This window comes from Bombina bombina, chromosome 5 (assembly GCF_027579735.1).
Source record: "Bombina bombina isolate aBomBom1 chromosome 5, aBomBom1.pri, whole genome shotgun sequence".
In the NCBI taxonomy this organism is placed as follows: domain Eukaryota; kingdom Metazoa; phylum Chordata; class Amphibia; order Anura; family Bombinatoridae; genus Bombina; species Bombina bombina.
The window spans coordinates 586,576,331-586,587,922 of NC_069503.1; the positions used below are offsets into that span (position 1 = coordinate 586,576,331).

Consider the following 11,592-nt stretch of genomic DNA (forward strand, 5'->3'; position numbering starts at 1 on the left):
ACAATTTGTATTCAATATATATTGTAGGCCCTTCCTTCAGTGTGCCTGTCTGTCTCCAAACCCATGGGCATTAATATATACGCACAAAAGTATGTGAAAACCCTACTAACGGCCACTATTCAGCACATCTCCATAGACCAATATTTGCCATACAATGGGTTGTACGGAAAAGTTCAGTAACTGTTTTTCAAGCTTTGGTCTAGTCCCCTTGGTTTCAGTAAAGGGTCATCTTAATGTTACAGGATACAAAGACATTTTAGAAAATTGGGTGCTTCCAACTTTGTGGCAATAGTTAGTGGAAGGCCCTTTCCTGTTCCAGCATAATTGTGCACAAAGCAAGTTTCATGAGGACAAAGTTTCATTAGTTTGGTGTGATGGAACTTGAGTGAACTGCACAGACCTCAACCCCACTGAACACCTTTCTTATGAATTGAATCAAAGATTGCGAGCCAAGCCTTCTCCAACAGCAGTTTCTGATTCTGCAAATGCTTTTTTTGTTGAATGCACAGACATTCCCATAGAGACACTACAAAAACTTGTGGTAAGCTGTGCCAGAAGACTTGCGGCTCTTACTGCTGCAAGTGGGGGGAGAGGAGGCAACTTAATATTAATGCCTATGGTTTTGGAATGGGATTCCCAGCAAGTAACTTTTAACCCCTGACTAGTAAACTATACTGGTTTGGTTAACCGGTAGTTTCCTCTTGGGACCAGCAGTTCTATTTGGCTCTAAGAGGTCCTTTAAATATGTGTTTAAGCCCTTTTGGGGGTTAACGGGACATGCAACCCAGTTTCTTTTTTTTTTCTTTCAAGATTCTGATAGAGCATACAATCTTAAACAACTTTCCAACTTCTATTTAATTTGCATCATTCTTTTGGTATCCTTTATTGAAGGAGCAGCAATGCACTACTGAGAGCTAGCTGAACACACCAGGGAACTAATAAGAATATATGTGCAGCCACCAATCAGCAGCTAGCTCTCAGTAGTTTATTGCTGCTCCTGAGCTTACCTAGGTATGCTTTTTAATAAAGGATACCAAGAGAACAAAGCAGGCTAGATATTAGAAGTAAATTGAAAAGCTGTTTAAAATTGTGACATGCTCTAATGAATGAGAGGTTGCAGTTTTTGTTTTATTAGTATGGCCCTTTAATGAAATCTTATTTGTTCAGTTATGGTTTCTGCCTGTTATTTTGTTTAGCACTAATAAACATGTTGCGGTTATATGAATGTGCAATAAACATAGGTTTTACTTTTAATCTTTAGCAATAATATAAAAAAAAAAAAATCTAATTTCACTGTTGACTCTGAAATAAAACATCCTAACTGACTTAAAGTTTTAGCCACATACTATACAAAAAATAATAAAAAATTGGTGTATCATATGTTACCTTTTGGGGGGGGGTTTAGCAATTCCTTCAGGTTTTAGATATATTGTAGTGATTTTATTGCTTACAATTTATTTATTACTATGTCATTCTTTTGACTATTTCATTCTATCACTTTTTTCATATTTGTTCCCCTGTTCTTTCCTTATCTATTTTTCCCACATAGTAATTTCCTCCCGTACACCAACCAGATGAGCACGAAACTTTAAAGCATTCATTATTTGTAGAAATTAAATGGTAAACTTGTCTTTTAGGTACAATGAAGACCTTGAACTTGAAGATGCCATTCACACAGCAATTTTAACGCTGAAGGTCTGTGTCATAATAATAAAAATAAGATCTAGTTGCATGTGGTTCCTTCCTTAGAACAGTTTATTTGAATCTATTAATTTATACCATTTTTCTTCTGAATCTATTAATTTATACCATTTTTCTTCCAGGAAAGCTTTGAAGGACAGATGACAGAAGACAATATTGAAGTTGGTATTTGCAATGAAGCTGGATTTAAGAGGCTCACTCCCACGGAAGTTAAGGATTACTTAGCTGCAATAGCATAAGTGACCTTGAAGATGTGGAAAGTTGATTGATGTAGGTTTTTTTTTTCTGCCTCTTAAGGATTTAAAATGGTTTATTTGCAGATTTTTTTTGCTTATTTTCTTATTTCTACCATTCTGACCAGATCTTTTTAAAATTACATGAGTCCAATGTCACAATAAACAATATCAATTAGACTACAATTAGTTGTCTCTTATTTTGAGGAGTTTATTTTAATACTGTCATTAGTCTCTATTTGGTGGTGGAGTTGGGGTTGGTTAGGATTGTGGTGTTTGTGTTCTAAACAGCCACCATATATGGTAACGCATACAATGAACAACACTACAATAAATGCAACATAAAAACCCTAAAACAAACCTACGTTAAAGGGACATTAAACCCATTTTTTTGTTTCAGATAGAGCATGCAATTTTAAGTAACATTCTAATTTACTCCTATTATCATTTTCTCCAACATAGGTGTGTCCGGTCCACGGCGTCATCCTTACTTGTGGGATATTCTCTTCCCCAACAGGAAATGGCAAAGAGCCCAGCAAAGCTGGTCACATGATCCCTCCTAGGCTCCGCCTACCCCAGTCATTCTCTTTGCCGTTGTACAGGCAACATCTCCACGGAGATGGCTTAGAGTTTTTTAGTGTTTAACTGTAGTTTTTATTATTCAATCAAGAGTTTGTTATTTTAAAATAGTGCTGGTATGTACTATTTACTCTGAAACAGAAAAGAGATGAAGATTTCTGTTTGTAAGAGGAAAATGATTTTAGCAACCGTTACTAAAATCCATGGCTGTTCCACACAGGACTGTTGAGAGGAATTAACTTCAGTTGGGGGAACAGTGAGCAGTCTTTTGCTGCTTGAGGTATGACACATTCTAACAAGACGATGTAATGCTGGAAGCTGTCATTTTCCCTATGGGATCCGGTAAGCCATTTTTATTCAGACAGTAAATAAGGGCTTCACAAGGGCTTATAAAGACTGTAGACATTTTCTGGGCTAAATCGATTCATATATAACACATATTTAGCCTTGAGGAATCATTTAATCTGGGTATTTTTGTAAAATAATATCGGCAGGCACTGTTTTAGACACCTTATTCTCTAGGGGCTTTCCCTAATCATAGGCAGAGCCTCATTTTCGCGCCGGTATTGCGCACTTGTTTTTGAGAAGCATGACATGCAGTCGCATGTGTGAGGAGCTCTGATACATAGAAAAGACTTTCTGAAGGCGTCATTTGGTATCGTATTCCCCTTTGGGCTTGGTTGGGTCTCAGCAAAGCAGATACCAGGGACTGTAAAGGGGTTAAAGTTAAAAACGGCTCCGGTTCCGTTATTTTAAGGGTTAAAGCTTCCAAATTTGGTGTGCAATACTTTTAAGGCTTTAAGACACTGTGGTGAAATTTTGAACAATTCCTTCATACTTTTTCGCAATTGCAGTAATAAAGTGTGTTCAGTTTAAAATTTAAAGTGACAGTAACGGTTTTATTTTAAAACGTTTTTTGTACTTTGTTATCAAGTTTATGCCTGTTTAACATGTCTGAACTACCAGATAGACTGTGTTCTGAATGTGGGGAAGCCAAGGTTCCTTCTCATTTAAATAAATGTGATTTATGTGACTATGAAAATGATGCCCAAGATGATTCCTCAAGTGAGGGGAGTAAGCATGGTACTGCATCATTCCCTCCTTCGTCTACACGAGTCTTGCCCACTCAGGAGGCCCCTAGTACATCTAGCGCGCCAATACTCCTTACTATGCAACAATTAACGGCTGTAATGGATAATTCTATCAAAAACATTTTAGCCAAAATGCCCACTTATCAGCGTAAGCGCGACTGCTCTGTTTTAGATACTGAAGAGCATGAGGACGCTGATGATAATGGTTCTGAAATGCCCCTACACCAGTCTGAGGGGGCCAGGGAGGTTTTGTCTGAGGGAGAAATTTCAGATTCAGGGAAAATTTCTCAACAAGCTGAACCCGATGTGATTACATTTAAATTTAAGTTGGAACATCTCCGCGCTCTGCTTAAGGAGGTATTATCCACTCTGGATGATTGTGAGAATTTGATCATCCCAGAGAAACTATGTAAAATGGACAAGTTCCTAGAGGTCCCGGGGCTCCCAGAAGCTTTTCCTATACCCAAGCGGGTGGCGGACATTGTAAATAAAGAATGGGAAAGGCCCGGTATACCTTTCGTCCCTCCCCCCATATTTAAAAAATTGTTTCCTATGGTCGACCCCAGAAAGGACTTATGGCAGACAGTCCCCAAGGTCGAGGGAGCGGTTTCTACTTTAAACAAACGCACCACTATACCCATAGAAGATAGTTGTGCTTTCAAAGATCCTATGGATAAAAAATTAGAAGGTTTGCTTAAAAAGATGTTTGTTCAGCAAGGTTACCTTCTACAACCAATTTCATGCATTGTCCCTGTCACTACAGCCGCGTGTTTCTGGTTCGATGAGCTAGTAAAGGCGATAGATAGTGATTCTCCTCCTTATGAGGAGATTATGGACAGAATCCGTGCTCTCAAATTGGCTAATTCTTTCACCCTAGACGCCACTTTGCAATTGGCTAGGTTAGCGGCGAAGAATTCTGGGTTTGCTATTGTGGCGCGCAGAGCGCTTTGGTTGAAATCTTGGTCAGCGGATGCGTCTTCCAAGAACAAACTCCTCAACATTCCTTTCAAGGGGAAAACGCTGTTTGGCCCTGACTTGAAAGAGATTATCTCTGATATCACTGGGGGTAAGGGCCACGCCCTTCCTCAGGATAGGTCTTTCAAGGCCAAAAATAAACCTAATTTTCGTCCCTTTCGTAGAAACGGACCAGCCCCAAGTGCTACGTCCTCTAAGCAAGAGGGTAATACTTCTCAAGCCAAGCCAGCCTGGAGACCAATGCAAGGCTGGAACAAGGGAAAGCAGGCCAAGAAACCTGCCACTGCTACCAAGACAGCATGAAATGTTGGCCCCCGATCCGGGACCGGATCTGGTGGGGGGCAGACTCTCTCTCTTCGCTCAGGCTTGGGCAAGAGATGTTCTGGATCCTTGGGCACTAGAAATAGTCTCCCAAGGTTATCTTCTGGAATTCAAGGGGCTCCCCCCAAGGGGGAGGTTCCACAGGTCTCAATTGTCTTCAGACCACATAAAGAGACAGGCATTCTTACATTGTGTAGAAGACCTGTTAAAAATGGGAGTGATTCATCCTGTTCCATTAGGAGAACAAGGGATGGGGTTCTACTCCAATCTGTTCATAGTTCCCAAAAAAGAGGGAACGTTCAGACCAATCTTAGATCTCAAGATCTTAAACAAGTTTCTCAAGGTTCCATCGTTCAAAATGGAAACCATTCGAACAATTCTTCCTTCCATCCAGGAAGGTCAATTCATGACCACGGTGGATTTAAAGGATGCGTATCTACATATTCCTATCCACAAGGAACATCATCGGTTCCTAAGGTTCGCATTCCTGGACAAGCATTACCAGTTCGTGGCGCTTCCTTTCGGGTTAGCCACTGCTCCAAGGATTTTCACAAAGGTACTAGGGTCCCTTCTAGCGGTGCTAAGACCAAGGGGCATTGCAGTAGTACCTTACTTGGACGACATTCTGATTCAAGCGTCGTCCCTTCCTCAAGCAAAGGCTCACACGGACATAGTCCTGGCCTTTCTCAGATCTCACGGATGGAAAGTGAACGTGGAAAAGAGTTCTCTATCTCCGTCGACAAGGGTTCCCTTCTTGGGAACAATAATAGACTCCTTAGAAATGAGGATTTTTCTGACAGAGGCCAGAAAAACAAAACTTCTAAACTCTTGTCAAACACTTCATTCCGTTCCTCTTCCTTCCATAGCGCAGTGCATGGAAGTAATAGGTTTGATGGTAGCGGCAATGGACATAGTTCCTTTTGCGCGCATTCATCTAAGACCATTACAACTGTGCATGCTCAGTCAGTGGAATGGGGACTATACAGACTTGTCTCCGAAGATACAAGTAAATCAGAGGACCAGAGACTCACTCCGTTGGTGGCTGTCCCTGGACAACCTGTCACAAGGGATGACCTTCCGCAGACCAGAGTGGGTCATTGTCACGACCGACGCCAGTCTGATGGGCTGGGGCGCGGTCTGGGGATCCCTGAAAGCTCAGGGTCTTTGGTCTCGGGAAGAATCTCTTCTACCGATAAATATTCTGGAACTGAGAGCGATATTCCATGCTCTCAAGGCTTGGCCTCAGCTAGCAAAGGCCAAGTTCATACGGTTTCAATCAGACAACATGACGACTGTTGCGTACATCAACCATCAGGGGGGAACAAGGAGTTCCCTGGCGATGGAAGAAGTGACCAAAATCATTCAATGGGCGGAGACTCACTCCTGCCACCTGTCTGCAATCCACATTCCAGGAGTGGAAAATTGGGAAGCGGATTTTCTGAGTCGTCAGACATTGCATCCGGGGGAGTGGGAACTCCATCCGGAAATCTTTGCCCAAATTACTCAACTGTGGGGCATTCCAGACATGGATCTCATGGCCTCTCGTCAGAACTTCAAGGTTCCTTGCTACGGGTCCAGATCCAGGGATCCCAAGGCGACTCTAGTAGATGCACTAGTAGCACCTTGGACCTTCAAACTAGCTTATGTATTCCCGCCGTTTCCTCTCATCCCCAGGCTGGTAGCCAGGATCAATCAGGAGAGGGCGTCGGTGATCTTGATAGCTCCTGCGTGGCCACGCAGGACTTGGTATGCAGATCTGGTGAATATGTCATCGGCTCCACCATGGAAGCTACCTTTGAGATGAGACCTTCTTGTTCAAGGTCCGTTCGAACATCCGAATCTGGTCTCACTCCAGCTGACTGCTTGGAGATTGAACGCTTGATCTTATCAAAACGAGGGTTCTCAGATTCTGTAATTAATACTCTTGTTCAGGCCAGAAAGCCTGTAACTAGAAAAAATTACCACAAAATATGGAAAAAATATATCTGTTGGTGTGAATCTAAAGGATTCCCTTGGGACAAGGTTAAGATTCCTAAGATTCTATCCTTTCTTCAAGAAGGATTGGAGAAAGGATTATCTGCAAGTTCCTTGAAGGGACAGATTTCTGCCTTGTCTGTGTTACTTCACAAAAAGCTGGCAGCTGTGCCAGATGTTCAAGCCTTTGTTCAGGCTCTGGTTAGAATCAAGCCTGTTTACAAACCTTTGACTCCTCCTTGGAGTCTCAACTTAGTTCTTTCAGTTCTTCAGGGGGTTCCGTTTGAACCCTTACATTCTGTTGATATTAAGTTATTATCTTGGAAAGTTTTGTTTTTGGTTGCAATTTCTTCTGCTAGAAGAGTTTCAGAATTATCTGCTCTGCAGTGTTCTCCTCCTTATCTGGTGTTCCATGCAGATAAGGTGGTTTTACGTACTAAACCTGGTTTTCTTCCAAAAGTTGTTTCTAACAAAAACATTAACCAGGAGATAGTTGTGCCTTCTTTGTGTCCGAAACCAGTTTCGAAGAAGGAACGTTTGTTGCACAATTTGGATGTTGTTCGCGCTCTAAAATTCTATTTAGATGCTACAAAGGATTTTAGACAAACATCTTCCTTGTTTGTTGTTTATTCTGGTAAAAGGAGAGGTCAAAAAGCAACTTCTACCTCTCTCTCTTTTTGGATTAAAAGCATCATCAGATTGGCTTACGAGACTGCCGGACGGCAGCCTCCTGAAAGAATCACAGCTCATTCCACTAGGGCTGTGGCTTCCACATGGGCCTTCAAGAACGAGGCTTCTGTTGATCAGATATGTAGGGCAGCGACTTGGTCTTCACTGCACACTTTTACCAAATTTTACAAGTTTGATACTTTTGCTTCTTCTGAGGCTATTTTTGTGAGAGAGGTTTTGCAAGCCGTGGTGCCTTCCATTTAGGTGACCTGATTTGCTCCCTCCCTTCATCCGTGTCCTAAAGCTTTGGTATTGGTTCCCACAAGTAAGGATGACGCCGTGGACCGGACACACCTATGTTGGAGAAAACAGAATTTATGTTTACCTGATAAATTACTTTCTCCAACGGTGTGTCCGGCCCACGGCCCGCCCTGGTTTTTTAATCAGGTCTGATAATTTATTTTCTTTAACTACAGTCACCACGGTATCATATGGTTTCTCCTATGCAAATATTCCTCCTTAACGTCGGTCGAATGACTGGGGTAGGCGGAGCCTAGGAGGGATCATGTGACCAGCTTTGCTGGGCTCTTTGCCATTTCCTGTTGGGGAAGAGAATATCCCACAAGTAAGGATGACGCCGTGGACCGGACACACCGTTGGAGAAAGTAATTTATCAGGTAAACATAAATTCTGTTTTTTTCCGTTCTGTTGCTATCTTTATTTAAAAAGCAGGAATGTGATGCATAGGAGCCGGCCCATTTTTGGTTGAGAACCTGTTTTATGCTTGCTTATTGGTGGTTAAATGTAAGCCTCCAATAAGCAAGCGCTATCCATGGTGTTGAACCTAAAATGGACTGGCTGCTAAGATTTACATTCCTGCTTTTAAAATTAAGATAGCTAGAGAACGAAAAAAAAATTGTTAATAGGAGTAAATTAGAGCATGACATTTTAAGCAACTTTCTATCTAAATTATGAAAGTATTAATTTGGGTTCAGTGTCCCTTTAATGTGCTGAACGAGAAGGAAGTTTGATAGTTAATGGATGCGATAAACCCAAAAAGGAAGGGGGGGCTTGCATGGCTTATGTTTGTGTTAGTAAAAGGTCTATCTCATTATTAATAGGTTACTCAGGTCGTTACATTGTGGGTCGTGAGGCTGGCGCTGGTGATTGGTTCAATGTTTATGTCTGCTTAGGACTAGCTGTGCTGTGCGAGTCCTGAAACACTATGTGTTTATCCTCTTTACAGGGATAAAACACACAGACGTGGGGTCCATAGTCTTAAAATGACATGCTCTGACGAGTTAGAGCATGTAATTTTCAACTGTAACGACCCTTTAAATTTATTATCAGTAACTAAACAAAGTGTTAAAAAGCACAATTTATGTATCTTCATTGAGGATCAACAACTGCGTTAGGGATCAGTATTTATAAGGTAGGGTTTAAGTATTTTAATGGTTGTTTATTGGTCAGGTCTTTACCTAATACTCAAAGGTAATACAAGTACAGAGAATGGACATTCTATATGTAAAAGTAACCATAACTTGAAGTGAAGAGTCTGAGTTGGATTTAGATGAGGAAAACAAGGTTCTTGTAGACTTCACTGCTTGGGGATTGGGTCCCACATGTGGGCTCTCAGGACCTTTTGAAAGAAAACAAAATCTATACTTACCTGATAAAATAATTTTATGTAGGATTGGTTAGAATCCACGAGCCCCAACTTTGATATTTTTATACAGGTGGCATAGGACTTGTTTTGCATTTCTTAGTTCCACTTTTGTCCTTTCCTGTGTTTCTAGTTTTCTTCTTTACTTGGCCATATGTGTTCCTGTGCTGACTAGGAAAGTACTGAGAATATAGGAAGGAGCTAAGCTCTAGAATGTGGGGTTGTTTGCCTCTTCCAGGTGCACATGGAAAGTATATTACACGTGATGATCCTGTAGACTTTCACCATCCTGAAAAAAATTAATTTATCAGGTAAGAATGTTTTGTTTTTCTTTCATATGATGAAGAGAGTCCTCAAAATCATCATATGTGGGATTCAGTATCCAAGCAGTGAAGCTCAGGAGACCCACCTGAGGACCAAGAAATTATGCAATATAAAAGTAGTATCCACTTAACAGCGTGAATCCACAATACATGCAGCAAAATATATGCGAGAATAACACCAACACAGTGTAATAAATATTGTAAAAAGGAATAAAGTAGTGTGGATTCCATTCCATCGGTGGAGGAAAGGGCAAGACAGCTGGACTAATTCAGACAAGAAAATGTATTAAAAACACAGATTTGTGAACAAAACACTTAAGGACCAAAGGACACACAAACTCATTATGCAACTTTAATACAACTCTAAGACCAAGGGATCTGCTATGAAATTTGCCCACAACTCCCAAACAAAAGTGCACTCTGCCCCACAATTGGAGACATAGCTTCATGCTAAACTTAAAAGTAGGGGTGGACTTCTTGGCCTGCTTAGTCTTAGACCCGGATGAGTTGGGCCTACATGAATCTTGGAGTATGATGCTGAAAGGATAGGTGCAGAATCGGCTTTTTGAGATCTAGAGTACCAAAAGGTCTGAAAATGTCCCCCAGTTCGACCCTTGTTCTAGGACTTTTTGTCCTGTGGCAGAAAAGCTACCTTGCCAACACTGAAAGGTAAACGTCCAGAGTCTTCGTTTGAAAACAATATCAGCAGACCAAGGGGCCAATTTATTAAAGTGCGGACGGACATGATACGATGTAGCGTATCATGTCCGCAGTACATCGATAAATGCAGATGGCATGCGCTGTCGGCATTTATCAATGCACAAGCAGTTCTTGTGAACTGCTTGTGCAGTGCCGTTTCCTGCAGATTTGCGTCCAATCGGCCACTAGCAGGGGGTGTCAATCAGCCCGATCGTATAGGATCTGGCGGATTGATGTCCACAGTCTCAGAGTAGGTGGACAAGTTATGGAGCAGCGGTCTAGGCCGCTGCTTCACAACTACTGTTTCCGGCGAGACTGAAGGCTCGTGCGGAAACGGGCATCAAGCGCCATTTGGAGCTTGGTAATTTGGCCCCCAAGACTATTCATAAGGCTCATCTGACTAGAACAGCCATGGCAACACTACTAAGAGCATGAAACCCAACTTTTATTTCATACAGATGGGGAGAGTTTATTGATCCATTACTCATGGAAATTACTCTTCTCTACCACTAGGAGGAGGCAAAGATTGCAAAAACATACAAATTCAGCGTCTTGCTCTTGGACCCAGCTCTCCCAGCTCAGCGTAGAGTACCTCCGGTCCTAGAGTACTTAAATCAGTACTCAAAGCTCTGGTCCCCAACACGTATCTTGTAACCTAACTAAGGTGCCCTGTGGGTGTCCTTAATGTGCACAAACATTGATTCTCCAAAAATACCCAGACCGGCACCAAGCGTTAGATAAAAGGAGCAACTTTATTAGAGAAATTTAAAAGGATCTAGACACACCAGATAAAACAGCAATATTGCATACCAAACCGGTGTAAAAACGTTTCAGGTTGCAACTATGACTACGGGTTTTACACCTGAAATGCGTCAGTGACGTCATCGGGCCCAGGTTGTAGCCGTTCTATCTTTTTACATGTTGTAGCTGTTTGGTATGCAATATTGCTGTTTTATCTGGTGTGTCTAGATCCTTTTAAATTTCTCTAATAAAGTTGCTCCTTTTATCTAACGCTTGGTGCCGGTCCGGGTATTTTTGGAGAATCGATATATATACTTTGTTTAGTTGGTGAATTAGATTGTGTATTATCTATCAATTGCAGGATAGATAGCCAATTGAAAGTCTCTGCAATTCATGATGCTTGCATCGGCATCAGTATCAGGGAGAGACGCATAGATTGCAGCTGTAATGTCAAAGATTTACACCATATTAGCCTTGTATCACTCGCTGTTTTACCAGTAATGGATGTATACTTTGTTATATTAGTAAATTAAAATATACATTATCAAACAGATATAAAAGATGTACAAGTAGATACATGTAGCGATTCCAAATTGATAGTATATTTAATTAGAAAATGCCAA

General features: G+C 41.3%; 1 protein-coding gene across 1 annotated transcript in view; it reads left to right on the plus strand.

Annotated features, from left to right (window-relative positions):
* PSMA2 (proteasome 20S subunit alpha 2) overlaps positions 1-2,114 on the plus strand; it is a 49,117-nt gene extending 47,003 nt beyond the window's left edge. The window contains exons 7-8 of the mRNA XM_053714545.1: positions 1,638-1,695; positions 1,824-2,114. Of these exons, the coding sequence (XP_053570520.1) occupies positions 1,638-1,695; positions 1,824-1,940 (175 nt within the window). The 3' untranslated portion in view covers positions 1,941-2,114. The remainder of the gene's footprint in view (positions 1-1,637; positions 1,696-1,823) is intronic.
* Positions 2,115-11,592: the final 9,478 nt, after the last annotated feature.